Source organism: Cardiocondyla obscurior, linkage group LG04 (genome assembly GCF_019399895.1).
Source record: "Cardiocondyla obscurior isolate alpha-2009 linkage group LG04, Cobs3.1, whole genome shotgun sequence".
NCBI lineage: Eukaryota > Metazoa > Arthropoda > Insecta > Hymenoptera > Formicidae > Cardiocondyla > Cardiocondyla obscurior.
The window spans coordinates 7,975,931-7,995,569 of NC_091867.1; the positions used below are offsets into that span (position 1 = coordinate 7,975,931).

The 19,639-nt window shown below is 31.7% G+C and overlaps 5 protein-coding genes across 9 annotated transcripts; 2 read left to right on the forward strand and 3 right to left on the reverse strand.

Moving 5' to 3' along the window:
• Window positions 1-411: 411 nt before the first annotated feature.
• Window positions 412-4,517, reverse strand: LOC139102202 (arrestin domain-containing protein 17). The gene is made up of 8 exons (XM_070655934.1): window positions 4,384-4,517; window positions 2,445-2,600; window positions 2,085-2,299; window positions 1,782-1,967; window positions 1,486-1,694; window positions 1,104-1,351; window positions 890-1,018; window positions 412-798 (listed from the first exon to the last, which is right to left on the reverse strand). The coding sequence occupies exons 1-8, from the start codon at window positions 4,499-4,501 to the stop codon at window positions 782-784; spliced, it is 1,278 nt and encodes a 425-aa protein (XP_070512035.1). The 5' UTR covers window positions 4,502-4,517; the 3' UTR covers window positions 412-781.
• Window positions 4,518-6,438: 1,921 nt separating this feature from the next.
• LOC139102206 (vesicle-associated membrane protein 4) lies at window positions 6,439-8,488 on the forward strand. The gene is made up of 6 exons (XM_070655941.1): window positions 6,439-6,718; window positions 6,832-6,881; window positions 7,160-7,210; window positions 7,285-7,517; window positions 8,102-8,177; window positions 8,260-8,488. The coding sequence occupies exons 1-5, from the start codon at window positions 6,653-6,655 to the stop codon at window positions 8,131-8,133; spliced, it is 432 nt and encodes a 143-aa protein (XP_070512042.1). The 5' UTR covers window positions 6,439-6,652; the 3' UTR covers window positions 8,134-8,177; window positions 8,260-8,488.
• Window positions 7,805-12,613, reverse strand: LOC139102201 (U1 small nuclear ribonucleoprotein 70 kDa-like). The gene is made up of 9 exons (XM_070655933.1): window positions 12,151-12,613; window positions 11,841-12,031; window positions 9,695-9,805; window positions 9,320-9,416; window positions 9,181-9,246; window positions 9,006-9,113; window positions 8,519-8,819; window positions 8,248-8,413; window positions 7,805-8,146 (listed from the first exon to the last, which is right to left on the reverse strand). Exons 1-9 carry the CDS (start codon window positions 12,474-12,476, stop codon window positions 8,130-8,132), a joined length of 1,383 nt encoding a protein of 460 aa, XP_070512034.1. The 5' UTR covers window positions 12,477-12,613; the 3' UTR covers window positions 7,805-8,129.
• Window positions 12,614-13,266: 653 nt separating this feature from the next.
• LOC139102200 (serine/threonine-protein kinase fray2-like) lies at window positions 13,267-16,580 on the reverse strand. Its single transcript, XM_070655932.1, has 9 exons — window positions 16,106-16,580; window positions 15,797-15,987; window positions 15,086-15,196; window positions 14,679-14,781; window positions 14,543-14,608; window positions 14,364-14,471; window positions 13,825-14,176; window positions 13,543-13,708; window positions 13,267-13,469 (listed from the first exon to the last, which is right to left on the reverse strand). The coding sequence occupies exons 1-9, from the start codon at window positions 16,441-16,443 to the stop codon at window positions 13,441-13,443; spliced, it is 1,464 nt and encodes a 487-aa protein (XP_070512033.1). The 5' UTR covers window positions 16,444-16,580; the 3' UTR covers window positions 13,267-13,440.
• Window positions 16,581-16,725: 145 nt separating this feature from the next.
• On the forward strand, window positions 16,726-19,533 carry Tfam (mitochondrial transcription factor A). 5 transcript variants are annotated; one of them, XM_070655937.1, is made up of 6 exons: window positions 16,726-17,043; window positions 17,434-17,800; window positions 17,918-18,016; window positions 18,237-18,375; window positions 18,668-18,903; window positions 19,251-19,533. In XM_070655937.1, exons 1-6 carry the CDS (start codon window positions 16,967-16,969, stop codon window positions 19,260-19,262), a joined length of 930 nt encoding a protein of 309 aa, XP_070512038.1. In that variant the 5' UTR covers window positions 16,726-16,966; the 3' UTR covers window positions 19,263-19,533. The 5 variants fall into 5 exon arrangements, 2 of the variants coding, with proteins under 2 accessions (XP_070512038.1, XP_070512037.1); XR_011545664.1 differs by lacking the exon at window positions 19,251-19,533 and having other exon boundaries at window positions 18,237-18,597; window positions 18,668-18,809; XR_011545665.1 differs by lacking the exon at window positions 19,251-19,533 and having other exon boundaries at window positions 18,237-18,585; window positions 18,668-18,807.
• The last annotated feature ends 106 nt before the right edge of the window (window positions 19,534-19,639 follow it).

Genomic DNA, 19,639 nt, shown 5'->3' on the forward strand with positions numbered 1-19,639 from the left:
AAATTTGGGATACAATTATTGTAGAATAGAAAATCTCATGTGTAGAAGTGACCGTTCGCGCTAAATTCACGAAATCATGTACGTCATATAATCCTTTTTCTTCATTTTTTTCGCTCTATCTCCGACTTCCATATATTGCACATTTTGTGTTCGCGATTGCAAATTTATTAGTTTGAAAACTCTCAGGATGAATCTCTTCCTTTCCCTACCATCTGTCCCTTTTTGTTATTCCAGTCGTTATATTCAAAATTTGAATATTTCCTTATTAACGTTACTTTTTCTATTATATGACTTGATGATTACGATATAATGTTGAGATATAAAATAAATTGTGTAAATATGCCATTTTTTCTTTTGGCATAATTGTCTTTATTATTCCTTCTCATGTATTCCTTCTTATAGATTTCTTACTTCTTTAATTTTCTTAAAATATTTTATTGTTTGTAGACAATCATTGCATACAAAATATGTATCGCAAACGGATCTTTTTCATTGTATGTAATTTGTTCTGCACAAAGCGTATCGCACAATAAATTTATATTCACATAAGCAGGATAAGATATAAAATATAAAAATATTTATACTTATGTATATACGATCAATTTATACCTAAATAAGTTTAATAACATCCACATAAAATACTATATGAGGTAGTAGCAATTAATTTGATTAGCTTTTTTGATGTCCCAATTAATTTGTTCGTTATCACAAATGCGTTGAATGGAAGTAACTTAATTGGTGTTAAGCTCACCGTTCTTATTGATTTTTCAGAATGGGTATTTTATTTTTCAGGTGGACCTAAAAAGTATATATAAAAAATTTAATAAAAATTAAACATGTAATGTTAAAAATGAAATAAATTTAATAACGAATAGCATTCCATTCTTACGTGGTGGTGTAAAATTAAAGACCGGATATCTTGGTGCAAAAGGTTCATTAGCGCCGTGCACGTAATTTGATTCGTCTTCATCTTTAATGCTGTCCGCTCTTTGCATACATTCTTCATACGATGGCGGTGCTAGATTTATAAATGGTTTATTACAATTATTACAATTTAAAAATTTATTCAGTTTTTTAATTATTTATAAACAAAAACTACTTACGAATATCCCATGGATTAGTCGATGTGCCAGGTGCACTCGGAGAAATAAAACCTAGTCCTTGAGGATAGGGCACGTTCGGTGGTGCATAATCTGGAGATGTCGGCATCGGCGGTGGTGGATCATAATCTTGTTGCACTACAGGAGCTGAAGGCTGATGTATGTTCGGTAGATAAGATGCAGATGTAATAGTAGAGTGTAATGGAATTGTTCCGATCAAGATTGGATAAGTCTTAGTGATGCTACAATGCCTGTCATAAAAATTAAATCGATCTCTTAAATTACTAATTAATATATTAAAAAATAAATTACTGTTAATAACACGTATATAATTGCATGCATGAATTGAGTATTTTATTTTGTTATCCGAGAAATGTATACATACGTTCCAGAGACATGGATTGTAACGCGCATGGAATATTTTTGGTCTATTATACTGCAATATTCCAGTTGGGATGGTGGTATTGGTGGAATTTGTAATCGTGATATAATATCGGTTTGTTGGCTGAATGGTCCCATGCTTTGTTCGGCTTTTAAGATTGCCTTATCCGTCTTGGTCGTATTATATGGTGATCTTGCGTGGAATTCTAAAGACTATAAGGACAAGAATTAAAATTAAAGATTACTATTACTATATCGATTGAAATTAATTTGTTACCTCGGTTATAATGTTATACCCACCCGTTCTAGTTTAACGCAGATCTTCGTCACGTTAACACTGCTGGTATTATTGAGGTTGACCATAGTTTCTATTGATTGTCCAGGAACGAACCCCGTTGTCGGTATTCTGATACGTACTTTTATTGAGCCCAAGTTGAAACAACAGAAACAACAAAAATTTTCATTCACGTCGTCATCTACACCGATCTAAAAAATCAATTACCTTTAATAATGCTAATAATGTTATTTTAGAATCAATATTATTTTTACGTAATATAGAATTCTTATTTATTAATAAAAGAAATTTATCGGAATTTTACTTACACACAGATGACTTCGAGAGTTCAAATCATAAGATGAGACTACGGTAAATGCAATTTTGCTTTCATGATCGAATCTCCATGGTCTATCAATGACGGCTTTCATCGTATATCGAATGTGACCGTTTGTATGTTCGAAACTGCATGGTATATTGTATGGTAGTGAAAAATTAAAGGAATATCTATGAAATCCCACTGGTATTCGTACTTCTCCATTGCCTGAAATGTGCCACATTGATATTTATTAAACAAATTTATAATTTTTGTAGGTAATATTATAAATTATATTTTTACAGCAATTTTTTTAAACATACTTTCAGGTGTGACAAATTTATTTCTAATAGATTAATCTTGTGAACGTTACCTGCTGTACTCCCCAATAGGTAATAAGTCAAGTTGAAATACTGCTCGCTTGCTCGGAAATGATCAACCTGGGTGTGACTGCGTCCTTGGGAATCTTTGGTACTCCTTCTTCTCTCCCAGCTAACATTAGCTTCTCCCTTAATCGACAATTTTAGCGCTGCAATCAAAGAAATACTGTTACTCTTATCGCTACGTGTTTTTCATTAAAATTATTCTCCTACTTTTTTTTTATCTCGTCGCAATTATTATCAAAAGAAATTTAACGTCTATGAAGAGTAAAAGAAAAGTAATTTCAATAATTTACCTACAAATTATACGGTATAAAAGGCAAGACTTGCGCATCAGTAACAATACTCTACCTCACACAAAGTTCAATGTCGTTTCAAACGTATCAATAATATTCGCAGACATATTGCACAATGTGTGTTGCATAACTTAGTTACAGCTGATGGACATAAAAATAGTTAGTGAAAACATTAAAGTGATCGGCTTTTCGTATGTTACCTCACAATATATCGATCGTTTTCTAACAATCTGCGCGAAGATCGTCTTCCAAAAAATTTATTTTTAGCCTGTTGCTGTTTTACAATTTTAAAGATACGATGTGCGAAACGCACGTTTGTAACGAGTGCTACTTTCCATTAATTTACACCAATTGCACAAAAAGTCAAATAATTAATTCACGCTCGTGACGTCATTCTCTACCTTTGATGTTTAATAAATGTTGATGGAAGATAGAACGACGTCGCAAATGAAAATTATTCGAGTTTTGAAGTAAACGAGAAAAGCAGCTACACTGAGAAGCGTTCGTAGACGTGTGCGTAAGAATTATGTTACGTAGACCGATATTACAATCCAATTGTTCCAACTTTGTGGTTAAACTTATCAAGTAATCATATGTCTATCTTCATCTTTCTTTTTAATTAGGTAAAGATAGGAACATGTTTACTTGACAGTAAAATTGCCAGGAAGTTAGAACAAACGACACGACATATATACACGTGAGAGTTAACAGAAAGTTTCCGAGACGTTTCTAGTATGCAATATTTCAATGTCATTTGCCAATTACTTTAAAATGGGCTTATAATTATCACAATGTTCGTATCGCGGGCACGTGAATGAGATAACTCCAGCAATCTTTTCAGATGCATTCTCGGAAAGTCATCTCTGATAACATGGATCGATAACCGGTTTCAGATCGAAATGACATTTCTTTCATTTACATCCGAATTATACGAGCACGTTTTATTTCTTTAACCAAGTTATTTTTAAGACGCGGTGGCCAAACTAGAATTTCAACGCGAATTCCATTAATCCTGAAGCAAGCCAGAAACGTGAATAAACGCGAGCTCGTATTACGTTGCGCCTATGAGTTTGTGGTATTTGTTTCCGCGTGATGTCATCATTCATTGATCGTTTAATCAGATCTTTTTTACAGTCGATAGGATCTCGTGTACAGAAAACCGCTTTTTTCACGAATGCAATTACGCGATTAGTGGAAATGCATGTCATTTCCGACCGTTTATTTCTTTTGTCGCAAGGATAAAAAATATCGATATAATACATTCCTACAAGTGTACTATATAATGTAACAAAAATTCTAGCGCTTGTTAATTTTTATAAATGTTTCGGTTTAGATTTACAATTACACAGTTATCGTTATTTTCACCAAATTGTAAAAGATCTATTAAGCTTTTTCAGTCAGTCAAACGCTTTCTTTTACGCCCCTGACTTCACACTGACACAAACTTTTACGCACGTGCACATACGAGCGCACATATGCCGCGCGACGCGTTGCTGCTTCTCTGGCGCCCGACGTTCTTGACGACGCAACGCCGACGACGCCGATAAAGCCAGCGCCCGGCGCCTACAATCGCTCGATACCATGAAGTGCGTGCCGTATGCCAACCACGTGCCGGGCCCGGATTCACATTATTTACCTCGGACAGTCTTCTCCCTGGCCAGGTCTATGATGACGTCGCCGGTGACGATGTCACCGGGCGCGTAAGTAGCGCCCGGCCGATCAAACTCGATGCGAAAGGTCCGCAGCGACGGCATTCGTGAAATGAGCCGGTTTCACGTTATCACCGAGCGGGTACCAGATCGAACGACCAACGCGGTCCAAAGTGGGGAACGCAACTGGACGTGACCGGTTCAACGAGACGCACGTCGACCGAGTCCCTTTGCGATGTAGGCACCGCATGTTCTGTTCGAGTCGTCGCTAGACCGATGAGCGTCGAGACATGGGTGGGCGGTTTGTATCAGCACCCCACTTAAACGTCATCGGGGTGCGTGCGGCCATATCGTGTCCCTTGCGATAGTTCGCCGATGGAGGGAATTTGCGGGATTTCCTCGGGAAATAAACGCGAAACTGAGGGCGTTGGAGAATGATTCTACACAATAAAAAGCTTCTGTATATCGTGACGTTAACTCGACAATTACAAAGTTCGTCGTAAAGCTAAAAATAACGGTAAGTCTCTTCCGTGAGTAACAAAAGTTTTTTTTTAAACATCTGCGTCACTCGGTAATCATCCAACTCGCACGTGAAAAATATTAAATCGATTTTTGTAAAATGTTACAATCATGAGTCATATAAAGAGTAATAAACTTGAGTTAAACATAAACCGTATGACGCGTTATTAGATAAAAATACAACTCCGCGAAATGACGATAGAGGATTACGGAGAACCGATACGCAGTGGAGTAAAGTCAGAAATGTTGGCGGTATGTTGGCAAAGTGCCAGTAAATTCCACTTGGCTACATCTCTATAAAGCTGTGTTTTTATCAGCACCATGTGCCGTCATAATGTAGGAATTCAACAAAAACGTAACAGCGATACAATAAGAAATTCGTGTTTTTAACATTAAAAAATTATATTAAAACAATTTTTTTTAATAACATTAATGTATAAAGGTAGCGAATATTTAAGATAGTTGACTGAGTCACTTTACATTAATCGATGCAACATACCGCCAGACGATTCCTCAATGTGTACAAATGTAATGTAAATCATTCTCCATAGTAAAATTAAGATATTTTAACATAATCGGATAAGCCTAGCTTTTCATATTCTAACGGTACTGTCTGTGCTAATGTTTGTCCATGTCTTTTTTCTTTTTAATTGGAGAAATTTACATTATTCTAATCGCTATATTCGATCGTTTCTTCGTACTCTGTTGACTGTTGAGACCTGGTGGAAGAGGATGAGACCGATTTAACTGAAGTCGACGACTCCACGACTGACTTTGTCTGGACGCTCTGTACGGATTTCGATGTTGAAACGGATTTCGTCGCCGACGTCACGTTCATCGATTGCTCGACGAGGCTGCTGCTCGAGTCATTTGCTGAAAAAAAAATATTATGTATTATTTTTGTATAGATTGGGTTACGCGAACACTTCCGACTGTTTCGAAACTGTTTCCTGAAATAATTTGCGTTGAGAAGCTGATCAAGTTTCGTTCACCGCACATCACGTTTATTGCTAGCTAACAAGCCTTGGAAATAATTTCGTTTAAATAAAAAAATAATAATAATTCCGTGAAGTAATTAACAGTATCACGAAGTACATCGTGTTCTGTCCGGAATTTTACTGAAAAGTAAAACTATTTGCTTAGTACATAGCCGATATTTTAAATTATAAGTACAAGGGTGCAAAACTAAAGAAAGAAGAACGGGGACAATTTAAACAGGTGCAAAATGCCAAATTTCAGTTTGTCGAAATTACCTTTGGCGACTTCCATAACGGCGTTTTCGGTACCTTCAACTTTGCGTGAACAATGCACAACGGTGAGAATTATTCGGGATCGAACTTACGAATGGTGAGAGCATCGGAGCTTCGGGTTATTTTAAACTTCACGATACGGAGAGGGAAAGTCAGCATCACGTGGCAAGGAACAGCGGACAAAACGTGAAAAACTACGACGCCAAATATTCGTGGAATCTCAGCTGCAACGACGAAGCGCGACACTGAGTCAACGATCTTCATTTGGAAAATATTTTTGTGCTGTTACAAAACGTGAACGGTCCTGCTAAGTGCTGCTCTCTGCCGCCGTTTCGCCTGATACGCGGTTGGTAAAGCAAATTGGTTCCTGGTAAAATGGCCGACTGCCCGTAGGAGGTTATATTCTAATCGCCAGAGAAGACATTCCAGTGTGCAAATTGGTTATTCGAACCCCGCGAATAATACGCGGGCCTATTTTCCTAAGGATATGCTGTCGTCTGGTAAACGCAGTTTATCCAGAGAGGACATCAAAACCGCGGACAAAGATGAGAAGGTAAGCACTCCTCGACACGGCATCGGCGACCCTCGAAAAAGCAGCGTTCTCGTATGATGTCATACTTTGGCGGGAAATCTGACATATACTTAAATCGATGTATTGCTTTGCAGGAATCATTATTGGAACATGACAGTGATCCCGACGAGGATATGCTGTTTACGTAAGATGAAAAAATTCTTTCCGGCTACAATATTAATTGAACAAATTTCTGTAAGAATACAGTAGGCGACCGAGTTTTTGGCACAGTTAGCATAAACATTGTACTTGGCAAAATATCAGAAATAATTTTTACGTTGTATTATTCGGCTTAAATTTCACATCTGTGAATTGTCTGTGTGTCTATCTTTGTAGATTTATAATTGATTTTATTCGGTTCTTGCTATATTTAAGAAAGTGCCTTAATTAATACAAATGTACTAATGTGGAATTCAATTCCAGGCGGCCCAGCACGTCAAATGGAAATGAACATGTTGATGATAAAATAGATGGGTGAGTGGTGATAATTTTTTTTTACTGTTTAATGCAATTTTAATATTGTATATAAATTATGTCTGTATTTAAAGCGTTAAGCTGCAGATTCAAGAAGTGGCGGATGTGATGAGAGATAACGTTCAAAAAGTAATGGATCGGGGCGAGAGACTGGAGGATTTGCAGCAAGCGAGTGATCGTTTGAATTTGGCTGGAAATGAATTTAGAGAGGCCGCGAAGAGAGCTCAACAAAGAGCGTGGCTACAGAACATGAGATCGAGGGTTATTATTATCATGGTCACGGTGACGATTGTGCTTTTCATTGTTGGTATGAAACCACTACTCGTTCATATACGTATACACACATAAGTATATTAATATATATTTATCTGATAACACCACGATAAACGAAATCGAATTATAGATCGTATCACGTTTTATCTCTTCATATCTTTAAAGCTTTTAGAATCTCGCAAATAACGCATAATTACTCATTGTTTTATCTCTATTCTTTTTTCATGACATACATATATTTATTTACATAAAGTTCTGTCGAGCTCTCAGCGTGAACTCGTCTGAACTCGTCTCGATCGGATATACATTTTTACCTCCATGTTATGTGTAAGAATATATTATATTTCCATGATACATTTATAAATACAATCTTATTACAATGTCGATTTTTACGATTTTACTGAAATATATGTAAACTTCACATATGTAAAGTTCACATATTTTATTTACACGTAATATATGGCAATTAATATTTTAAGCTCCATGTCAAAAACCTGCTTTTTATAGACATTAAGCAAAGTTAAATAAGATAACTTATACTAATGACAATAATAGATGAATATAATATATATATTAAATTATACTTATATTATCGATAACAGTTTTTTTTTTTTTTAGTGCTATCGACGGTGTATATAATCCAATATTAAAATGGTCCAAATCCTGTAAAAAAATTGTGTAATTATACATATAGGTATGTTATACATATATAAATTAAACATACACATGTGTGCAGATAAGCGTATGTATATTTATTTGCATACTTGGATTTGGAGGTGGATGTCCCAATCTGTACATATCCGGAGGAAATCGTGGCGGAAATGGTCTGACTGGTGCCATTAAACCAGGATGTCTGCCTCTTGCCATAGGAGGAATTTGGCCTCTCAGTGGAACCATAGGACTTACTACAATTGGTCTCGGAGGAAAACCCTAAATACATATTCATAAGGATAAAATAAATGAGTAATCTAACAAATTTTCATTAAAAATATTTATTTAAATTAATATAGTAGAGTTTTTATATGTTTTACTTACACCATAAAAAATTGGCATAGATATTGGCGATTCTATATAATGAGGTGCTATGTCCCTTCGTTCCCTAGATCTACCTCTATCTTTATTTCTGTCCCTATCTCTGTCTCTGTCCCTGATCCTCTCCCTGTCTCTCTCTCTTTCTCTATCCCTATCTCTGTCTCTGTCTCTGTCCCTATCTCTATCCCTGTCCCTGTCCCTGTCCCTGTCCCTGTCCCTGTCCCTGTCTCTATTTCTATCTCTCATTTCGTAAGAACTTTCATTTGATCTTTCCCGATATTTGTGATTTTCTTCCATAGCCGATCTGTAAAAGTCACAATTAAACATTATTTTTCATAGTTTAATTAAAATATCTTTTTCTTTTATTTTGCAAATTAATCAATTACATCTAATAAAAAATTTTTAATTAAATAATGGAAATTTACCAAACATTTAAATCAATGAAAGAATTAATTATTTTAAAAAAACATTAAATAATCGTACTTCCTACCTCGAATAAGAATGTAAATCTCCAGAATGCGATTGACGACTGTCGCGTCTATTTGAATTTTTTTCTGTATATCTTTCTTTATATTCTCTGTGTTTTTCTGAGCTGCTTCTAAAAAATGTAAAAAAAAGTTTAGTTTTTTATTACAAATAAGTAAAATTGCTCAAAGAAATTTTACCCTTCATGTTTATGAATGTCACGAATTCCCGTTTTGTTATCTTGATGATTTAAATCTGCATGATGTCTAAAATTCGAAAAAAAATTAATTAAAAATACACATTTAATATATATAAAATATCATTGTAAATGAAACAAACCTAGATGTACAAGAGGTCGAATATCCGGTCCTATAAAACTCGTCCCTAATTGAATTCGAAGATGGTCTTCTCGAGGTACGTGGTTTTACTGTTGAACCTGAAATATTAAAGTTATAATATGCATTGCATTATTTTAATATTATACGGTATTATGCATTTGTTACAAGGTTACAAAAACCAGAATAAAAATTAAAAATTAATTTAATCTTTTTTTACATAATTCGTTTTTTTTAATTAAATGCATTTATCATGCTTATTGTATTTTTTGTTAAAAAAAATGTAGAAATATTCAATATAATTTTGTATACTTATTAATTCAAATTTATTTTACACAATAATAATATTTAATTAACATACATTAATTAATATACATACCCGAATGTTCTTTATCTATAGCTACGACTGTACGTCGCTCCTCTATTTCATTAGTTTTGTTTATAGCCTTCTTTATGTCTTCCCGGTCGAAGATTGGTTTGCATCCTTCTCCTAGAGTTTATACTACTGTTTAATGATATATTTCTAATAATCATAAATAAAAAAAATTAAATAATACATTTTTACAATTATTTAAAGTGATTTTTATTAAATTTTTGGCTGCTTTAAATTATGTTTTTTTTATTTTTATTATTATTAACTTTTAATGTTGATTGCTGTTATAATTATAAAACCATTGCACTATTATAAACACTACATGCATTAAAAATATTAAAAGATATATTGGAAAATAAAATTAGTATTTGCTACACTTATAACAAAAAAATACAATATTTTATAAATTTAAATGTAAAGAATAAAAGAGTTATGTAATAATTCGATAATGTTACACTTGCAATGAGTATAATTTACAGTTATTAAAATTTTTTTCTTTTTAATTATTAAATGTCGTTCATATTTATATATTACACTTTTTAAATATGAAATTAAATTATATAATTTATTTAAGTAATATATTATTAATTATTGTAGATGCACAATTATTTTATAAAAAGGTTTCAAAAGACAAATTTCAAAATTAAAAATAATTTAAACAGAATGTAAAATCTTGCGTGAAGTACATCTTCTACATAGTAAGCAGAAGGAAATCTTCCATCGTTAATATATATTTATCTTTAACAAATAATGTCTTCCACTGTTGATAAACTGTAATGTTGAAATAATTAGCGATTATAAAATTTGAGCCAATTATTTTTTTAATTAATTAATTCAGAACTAAAAATTAGAAGTTTATTAACACATCGATCTCGTTGCGCAAACACTTAGCGTGATACATTATAGCGCCTCTTGATATAATATACAGTGTCCCACTTCATATAATAAAACTTTTAGAGGCAAATAGAACTTTTGAAGATAAATAAAAAAAGTTCCATGCAGTTTTACATTATTTTCGTAGTAGACGAGAAAGCAATTAAAAAAAAAATATCTTCCATATAATTTAGAATATTTATTGTTAATATTTAATTGTATGAAATAATTTTTTAATGTTAATTCTGAGAAATCGCATTCAATTTTCATTTACTATAAGTATCTTCGATTTTATTAGGCGTATCATCTATGTATCATCTTCCACGATGCAAAAGCATTTTTATATCTACAAGCAAAGTATTAAAAACTGTACCTTCGGTAACAGCGGGTCCTTTGTAGAAATATTTTTATGAATATGAACTTTAATTCGATGCAGCTCCGTGACATCAATGTCTGCATCCTGCAAACCTGTATTCTGAGGTATTTGTTTCTCGCACCTCGCCCTTTTCTGTTTCTCTTTAGTTCTTGAACGTAAAATTGAATAACTGTTGTAATCTTCATGATATGTCGATTTTTATATATACTTCATCTAAAAAAGTTGAATACATTGGATTCATTGTTAACAATATCACGTAAGGCACAGTTAATAAATCTTATAAAAATGAAGCAGTTTAGGATCTTTATAATAATTATTTCGAGTAATTAAGTCCGAAACCGGCAAAATTTCAATTACTAAATGTTTTTTAAAGCATTCCAACAATAATAAAAATTAATTTAATATTTTTTAAAAGTTTTCACGGTAACGCTTGACAGACTCATTATATTCTAATTGACAACTCGTTTAAATATGAAACAAATATTGAAATATAACTGATTAACTTTTTATGGTACTTATGCAAGGAATTCGGAGATGCTACTCTATTAAAAAAAACGATGAAGTAACCAAAATTTTATAACCAGCTTCATAAATGTTTTTTTTTTTTTTTTAGCATTTCGAGTGTTTTTCTTGGTGGATGTTATCTTCATGAAGTTTGTCATCGACTTTCTGTAAGATCTTCATGTATGAATAGCAGCTTCGTGTATGATGTACGGAATAAATCTACCAAAGTATTAATGTCGCCTATATATATATTACCATACCATTATTACTGTAACCGCTGTCAATGATTTAATTGTAATATAATTCACTCATTGTAAAATGCTAGATAATAATTATGTTTCTAAAAGGAATAAAAATTTAGAAAATTCAAGATTAAAAAAAAAAAAAGCAACATTTTACCATCTCTTCTCTTAACGATTACATCGTCAGGATTAAGTATATCTCGTTGTAATTCAGTAACAATGGGTCCTTTTGCAGGAATATTCCGATGAATGTCAACTTTAATTCGACGCAGCTCTGCAATATCAATCTCTGCATTCTGCGGACCTCTGAACTGAGGTACCGTTCCACTTGTACTAGGCCTATCTAATCTAAAAAATATAGACATATTTCTTGACAACAAATGCCTATATGAACAACTTTTAGACCAGTTCACACATTTTTTTTTTTCAGAGGCAGCCCAAAAATTATATGTGCATCTTAAACTCACTTTTCGTGCAGACTACTGGACTTAGAGGTAGTTGAAGCAGATCTACCTCTGTATTGTAGATGCGCGGGAGACTCACTACCACTTTTGCTTTGACTATGACGTGAGGATTTTTCATGTGCATATTTTAAGGTAAGTGCACGTTTTCTTTCGTATTCTTCGATTTTTTCCCGCTTTAACTTTTCGTGTTCCTTCTCTCGCTCTTGCTGACGTTGCCACTCTCTCCTACGCCTCTGCTTCTCTTCCTCGTTTCTTGAACGTAAAATTGCGTAAGTATCTTCATTACGTGCCGATCTTGATGTATCGTCATCTCGAAAAGTGGACTGCATTAAATTTATTGTTAATAATATATCAGGCACAGATCCGCTGTCAAATTTCAGCGAAATGGAGCAAATGAGAATCTTTATAATAATCGGTTTTGCTTGTATTATCTTGCGATAAGCTGACAGAAATCTTGCTGCAATTAAATGCAAGAAAAAATTAATGGCTTCGAGTAGTCCGAAGCCGAAAAAATTCCAATTATTATATCACCAAACGTTTTCAAAAGCAGACAACAGCAAATATTGATTCAATATTCTTTCGGAGTTTTCACATAACACTCGACAGACTCGCTATATCGCGCGATATAATACGACTTTTCTTCGACAGTTTGGCACTTTTCCCTGTTACTAGGCACTGTTACTAGGATAATACGATCGATTCGAACCGGTAGGCGGCGTTGCGATTCCAATGGGATATGGGCGTAAACCTAGAAGGACCACGGATATGGGCAGTATAATATACGCCCATTTTCCATAGTGGATCAAGTAAATGTCACGTATTTGGGGAGGAGATATGGCGCTTGTCTAGAGTGACGGCGACCAGCGTGCGTGATCTTAGCGTAGTCACATTTTGCAGACAAATGCGCGCGCTTTAAAAAACCCACGTCGTGACCAATCAGCTTTCCGATCTTGCGGAAAAACTACGAAATTTCGCGTTTCGTTTGCAAGAGCACAATAGATAATAAACTCGCGATTTCAGCGGTGAATTTTAAAACTTAGGTTTTGTATTAATAGTAAATAAAAAAAAAAATATTAGTATTCTATATATTTTAGTTAATTAAAAAAATAAAAGTCACTCTGCACGTATAAAAAATTTATTAATTATATAAAATGACATTACTTTTGAAATATAACATATGTAATAACATTGTTCGTTTATTTACATTTATTAGCAAAATACAAATATGCAAAAGTAAATTAAAAGTAATGGATGGGATTCAGGCACATAGTACTTGTCGGACAGCTTGCAGTATCACTCACTTGCAGTATCAAGGTTTTCCTCTTTACACAGAAAATTGCGTATTCACATTATACTGAATAACCCGAGATGTTTTTTGTATATATATTTTTATACCTGTATTTGGGGGTGGACGTTCAAACATGCGCACATCTACAGGAAATCGTGGCCAAAATGGTCTGGGTGGTAACATCATACGAAAAGGACTGCCTCTTGCTATAAAAGGAATCTGTCCTCTCAGCGGAACAATAGGTCTTACTGCAATTGGTCTCGAAGGAAATCTCTAAATACGTATTAAGAAAAAAAAAAAAAAAAAAAAAAAAATTAGAATTTTGACAAATTTTCTTTCAAAATATTTATTAAAATTAATACAGCCAAGTGTGAATATGTTTTACTTACGTTACAATAAATAGGCATCGGTAATGGCATTTGTATAGAATAAGGTGCTATATTCCTTCGCTCTTCAAATCTATTTCTATCTTTATTTCTCTCCTGACCTCTGTCGCTTTCTCTTTCCCTATCCCTATCCCTATCTCTATCTCTATGCCTATCCCTATCTCTATGCCTATCCCTATCCCTGTCCATATCTCTATCTCTATTCCTGTTCCTGTCCCTATTGCTTTCGCTGTCCCTGCCCCTATTGCTTTCGTTGTCCCTGTCTCTATTCCAGTCTTTATTTCTATCTCTCATTTCGTGCAGACGTTCATTTGATCTTTCACGATATTTGTAATTAATTTTTTCTCTAAATGATCTGTAAAAATAACAATTAGAAATAATTTTTTATAATTTAATTAAAATATCTTATTTTTAGTTTGCAAATTAATAAAATCTATTGCATTAAAAAAAATTATATAAATAATTATTTAAATATTTAAATCAATAAAAAATTATTAATTAAAAAAAATTAATTATGTACATTAAATAATTGTACTTCATACCTCGAATACGAGTGTAATTCTCTAGAATGCGATCGACGATCGTTACGTCTATTTGAAACTTCTGCATATTTTTCTTTATATTCTTCTCTGTATTTTTCTGAGTTCCTTCTACAAAATGTAGAAAAAAGATTAAGTTTTTTTTAAATACAAATAAATAAAATTATTTAAATAAGTTTTACCTTTCGTGTTTATAAATATCACGAATTTCTGTTTTACTATCTTGACGATTGAAATCTGCGCGATGTCTAAAATAAAATAATAAAATTAAAAGTGCCCGTTTGATATAAATAACACTCTATTGTAAATGAAACAAACCTAGATGAATGAGGGATTGAATGATCGACACTATAAAACTCATTCCTAATTGGATTCGAAGATAAAGATCGTCTGTTCGAAGTATGTGATTTTATTGCTGAAGCTGAAATATTAGTGTTATATAATGTGCATTGCATTATTTTAATATTATGTTGTATTATACATTAGTTGCAAAGTTACAAAAACCAAAATTAAAAATAAAAAAGTTAATTTAATCTTTTTTTTTACACAATTCGTTTTTTTTATTAAATGTATTTGTCATGCTTATTGTATTTTTTGTTAAAAAAAAATTTAGAAATATTCAATATAATCTTGTATACTTATTAATTCAAATTTATTTCACACAATAATAATATTTAATTAATATATTTAAAATAAATAAAAGAAATAAAAATTAATATACATACCCGAATGTTCTTTATCTATAGCTACAACTGTACATCGCTTTCTTATGTCATCAGTCTTGTATATAACTTTTTTTATGTCTTCTCTGTCGAATATTGGTTTACTTCCTTCTCCTATATAGTTTATACCGTTGTTTAATGATGTATTTCCAATAAGCATAAGTAAAAAAAATTTTAATACCAATGTATAATTTTTACAATTGTTGAAAGCAATTATAATTAATAAAATTGCTCATCCTTATATATTAAAAACGTTAATATATATATGTCTTTAACAAATATTATCTTCAGTTGTTGAAAAATGTAGTGTTGAAATAATTAGAAATTATAAAATTTAAGCAGATTATTTGTCAAATTTTACATAAAAAAAGTAGAAAGTATATTTTTAATATAAAAAGTTAAGCATTAATTAAGCTTTGTAATGTATTATTCAATACATTTAGACTATTAACACATGCATCAATGTAATCTTCATGAATGTCATTGATTTTTTAGATCTTCATGTATGTAGAGTAACTTCAAGTATGAAGTAAGAAATACTACCAAAGTATCAATCTAGCATTTGTTAGCATAATACCATTATTATAGTAACTTGCTGTCAATGCTTTGATTATGATACAATTTACTCATGACAAAGTGCTAGAAAACAATTATGTTTCTGAAAGAAATATGAATTTAAAATATTCAAGTAAAAAAAAAAATGCAATATTTTACCAGCTCTTCTTTTAATAATTACATCGTCAGGATTGAGTATATCTCGTTGTAATTCAGTAACAACAGGTTCTTTTGCAGGAATATTCCGATGAATGTCAACTTTAATTCGACGCAGCTCTGCAATATCAATCTCTGCATTCTGCGGACCTGTGAACTGAGGTACCGTTCCACTTGTACTAGGCCTATCTAATCTAAAAAATATAGACATATTTCTTGACAACAAATGCCTATATGAACAACTTTTAGACCAGTTCACACATTTTTTTTTTTCAGAGGCAGCCCAAAATTATATGTGCATCTTAAACTCACTTTTCGTGCAGACTACTGGACTTAGAGGTAGTTGAAGCAGATCTACCTCTGTATTGTAGATGCGCGGGAGACTCACTACCACTTTTGCTTTGACTATGACGTGAGGATTTTTCATGTGCATATTTTAAGGTAAGTGCACGTTTTCTTTCGTATTCTTCGATTTTTTCCCGTTTTAACTTTTCGTGTTCCTTCTCTCGCTCTTGCTGACGTTGCCACACTCGCCGACGCCTCTGCTTCTTTTCCATGTTTATTGAATGTAAAATTGCGTTATTGTGATCTGCATTACTTGTTGATTTTGATGCTTCGTCATCTTGTAAATTTGAATTTTCTGCATTCATTGTTTTTAAATCTTCAAATGTAAAAAGGTAACGGATGATGCAATACTCGGCAAAAATAATAACAACCTGTTGACAAGTAAAAACACATTCGAACACGTTGTTTGTACTAGCGTCTTTCCACAATGTGACTTTCCTGCTTTTAGTGGCTTTCTCTGTTACTGAGCACTGTTACTAGGATAATACGACCAATTCCAACCGGTAGGTTGCGTTGCTTTTTTTTTACTTTTTTTCATAAACCGTTTACACGCGCTTGGTGTCCAATCAGTCTTCTACTTTTACGGAAATACGGCGAGTTGATTGGCTTTTGCGTTTTGTATGCAAAAACTAATGGATTCGCAGCTCCAATAGTATATTTGGAAACGGAAATAACGGAATTCCAAAAAGAGTATTCTTAACCTCAATTTAGTCTTTCTCGGTGGTGTTTTGATCATATCCTCTTCTTGACAAAGATATTGAAAATATTTCTTGATAAAAATCTCGTTCGGGATTGTTTCAATCAACTCGGTGGTAATACTGAAATACTATGATTACGGCAACGTACAGGCTGCTGCTTCCTATTAATAGAAAGCATTTCAATCCGCTAAATTTCTTTTATACTAGGTAAAGAATATTCTAATTTTCTACGACTGACAATATAAATTTTATTTATTTTTAAACGTTTGTAAATCACAAAGTAGTATGTTCTTTATTTCGTAAAACAAGAACAAGCAAAACCTTTTTGGCAGTGTGTAAAAATTACTACAGTGATTCATGCCTGTATTCAGTAATTGTCATGTAATTTTGCTATTTTTTAGTTATTGCGGTTAAATTTCTGGAATATACTTCGATTAATATACAAAACGGTTATTAAAAATTACAGAAAAATTATTTGCATAAAATTTATCTTTAATTTTATTGTATTATATAAATAAGTAACATATAATGTTAATAACTATTACTACTTTATATCTTGCAAATTATAATAATTAGATTTTTTATTTATTTTTTCAGAGAATTTGCTTCTGTGGAAGATTTTTCAACTAAATCAAAACTTGGAGGAGGAAAAAACTCTTTACCACCAAAACCAAAAAGACCTCTAAATGTATTTTTAATGTATTATACTTCTGTAAGAAACAAATTGCAAGAGGAATATCCTCATTGTAAAGCAAAAGAACTTGTGGTAAAAGCATCACAGAAATGGGCAGAAATTGATCCAACAATAAAGCAGAATTTGCAGAAGCAGTATCTTGAACAGGCTTCCTTATATAAAAAGAAATTAGTGGATTATGAAAATTCTTTAACCAATGATCAAAAGGTGGAAATAGTACAAGAATTGTTAAAGAAAGGTCAGAAATTTAAAAAGAGTGAAATTAAACAGGTATTTGAAATAATCTTTAATATATATATATATATATATATATATATATATATATATATATATATATATATATATATAATATTTTATAATTCTAACATATTTTTTACTTTTTGATAGAAACTTTTGGAACTTGGAAAACCAAAACGACCATTAACTGCTTTTATGTTGTTCTTGCAAAGTAAAAAAAATGACAAAAAGCCACAAGTATCACACAAAGTAAGTTAATAATATAATCTTTAAACTCTGTATGTACCTATGGTTGTGTGTTCCTTATTTTTTAGCTAAATTTTTAATTCTGGGTATAATCTTATTATATTTTTATTATCAGGTTTTCTTCATTTTTGTTGGCTTTTATCGATAAAATGTGCACTAAATAAATATAAATTTAACTATTTAATTAAAATGTTTTAAATAGGTTTTTTTTTCATATTTTCAGGATTTCTTATTGAACATGAGTGAAGAATGGAAAAATATGACGACAGAAGCTAAAAATAAATATAACGAGGAATCAAAAAATTTATTAGAGAAATATAAGATTGAGATGAAAAAATGGGAGGATAATATGATTCAAGCAGGTCATTATAATTTTATAAAGTCCAATGTTAAATTGAAGCTCCAAACCAATAAAAGTGAAGAATAGGATTTAGAGTGCCCCAACCAGTGTAGTATGCCCATTGCTGAATCAATTGCTGCAAATTTCTCCAATATTAGGATAAAAAACAAAGAGAATATTAAAGTAGGTTGGGGCACTGATACTACACAATATACATTTGGAAATAATCTCGGTACTAACAGTGGTAATAAGATTGCATTAACTAAAAATAATTATGTATATGCGATTAATTAAATTATAAAATTTACATTTAGATCAACGACATGAACCTAGAGAAGGCTTAATATCCTATAGCAATCAACAAAATACTTTACAAACTGGAACGAAACATTTGAAGATTACGGTAATGGATGCACCGATAAATGATCCCAAAAAGACAGCTGTACAATCTCATAATACATGTATACATATACAGATATATACATATTTCACCTCTACATGGAGAAGAGTTTTCACAGTTTTAAAAGAGATTATTGAAAATTGGAGGATGGTAAGAGAATACATATTTATTGGCACAGTTGGTATCCTAATATCAATATATTGCGTTTTAAATCTTATGTATAAATAAGCACGATAAATCGTTGTGTACATCGAAATCTATCGAGCAGCTTGTGCTTTATTTTTATATATCATGCACTTTATAATGTATAAGAGTATATTTTATTTCCATAATAAATTTATACAATTGTTTCTGTGTAAAATATTCCTTATTAATATATCAATTAAATTTAATTATCTTTACTTGCACATAATATACAGAATTTAACATTAATACTTTAAGCATCATTTTCAGAACTCACATACTAACACCTCATCTTTTTTCTTGTATTTTTATAGAAATTATTCTAAGTCAAATGAAGTGACTTATGACGATGACAGCAGCAGATGCATATAATACACTCCAACATTTATAAAATATATGTATCTAGTGTATCTTTATATTTACATTATTAATGATTGTGAAACTTATCCTAAAATAACATAAGTTATTTTTCATCTATTTCTCTTTTCTTATACGAGTATGATTTTTAAAGTACGATATTTTACAATAAATTTTTTTATAAAAGAAACAAATGTATGGTAAAAGAGATTTAAAATATATGAAAAAATTAGAATGTAATTTAATTGTTTTTTTTTTTAATTATTTTATTTTTATTTTAATTGAAGGATTGACTTATATGTTAAGAATTTCACATTTTCTTTTTATACTATATTTTTAAAGTTTT

Excerpts from the sequence above, each read along its gene's own strand:
- LOC139102202 (XM_070655934.1), bottom strand. The coding sequence starts at position 4,501 with ATGCCGTCGCTGCGGACCTTTCGCATCGAGTTTGATCGGCCGGGCGCT. Across the intron at positions 2,601-4,383 it reads CAGGGAGAAGACTGTCCGAG|CGCTAAAATTGTCGATTAAG; the intron begins GTAAATAATGTG and ends CTTTGATTGCAG. Across the intron at positions 1,019-1,103 it reads GACTAATCCATGGGATATTC|CACCGCCATCGTATGAAGAA; the intron begins GTAAGTAGTTTT and ends TTATAAATCTAG.
- LOC139102206 (XM_070655941.1), top strand. The coding sequence starts at position 6,653 with ATGCTGTCGTCTGGTAAACGCAGTTTATCCAGAGAGGACATCAAAACC. Across the intron at positions 6,719-6,831 it reads CCGCGGACAAAGATGAGAAG|GAATCATTATTGGAACATGA; the intron begins GTAAGCACTCCT and ends ATTGCTTTGCAG. Across the intron at positions 6,882-7,159 it reads GACGAGGATATGCTGTTTAC|GCGGCCCAGCACGTCAAATG; the intron begins GTAAGATGAAAA and ends ATTCAATTCCAG.
- LOC139102201 (XM_070655933.1), bottom strand. The coding sequence starts at position 12,476 with ATGCAGTCCACTTTTCGAGATGACGATACATCAAGATCGGCACGTAAT. Across the intron at positions 9,806-11,840 it reads AATCGTTAAGAGAAGAGATG|GAGAAGGATGCAAACCAATC; the intron begins GTAAAATGTTGC and ends TATAAACTCTAG. Across the intron at positions 9,247-9,319 it reads TCGACCTCTTGTACATCTAG|ACATCATGCAGATTTAAATC; the intron begins GTTTGTTTCATT and ends TTCGAATTTTAG.
- LOC139102200 (XM_070655932.1), bottom strand. The coding sequence starts at position 16,443 with ATGAATGCAGAAAATTCAAATTTACAAGATGACGAAGCATCAAAATCA. Across the intron at positions 14,609-14,678 it reads TCAATCCCTCATTCATCTAG|ACATCGCGCAGATTTCAATC; the intron begins GTTTGTTTCATT and ends ATTTTATTTTAG. Across the intron at positions 13,709-13,824 it reads CGATGCCTATTTATTGTAAC|AGATTTCCTTCGAGACCAAT; the intron begins GTAAGTAAAACA and ends ATACGTATTTAG.
- Tfam (XM_070655936.1), top strand. The coding sequence starts at position 16,967 with ATGATTACGGCAACGTACAGGCTGCTGCTTCCTATTAATAGAAAGCAT. Across the intron at positions 17,044-17,433 it reads CTAAATTTCTTTTATACTAG|AGAATTTGCTTCTGTGGAAG; the intron begins GTAAAGAATATT and ends TTATTTTTTCAG. Across the intron at positions 17,801-17,917 it reads AAAAGAGTGAAATTAAACAG|AAACTTTTGGAACTTGGAAA; the intron begins GTATTTGAAATA and ends ACTTTTTGATAG.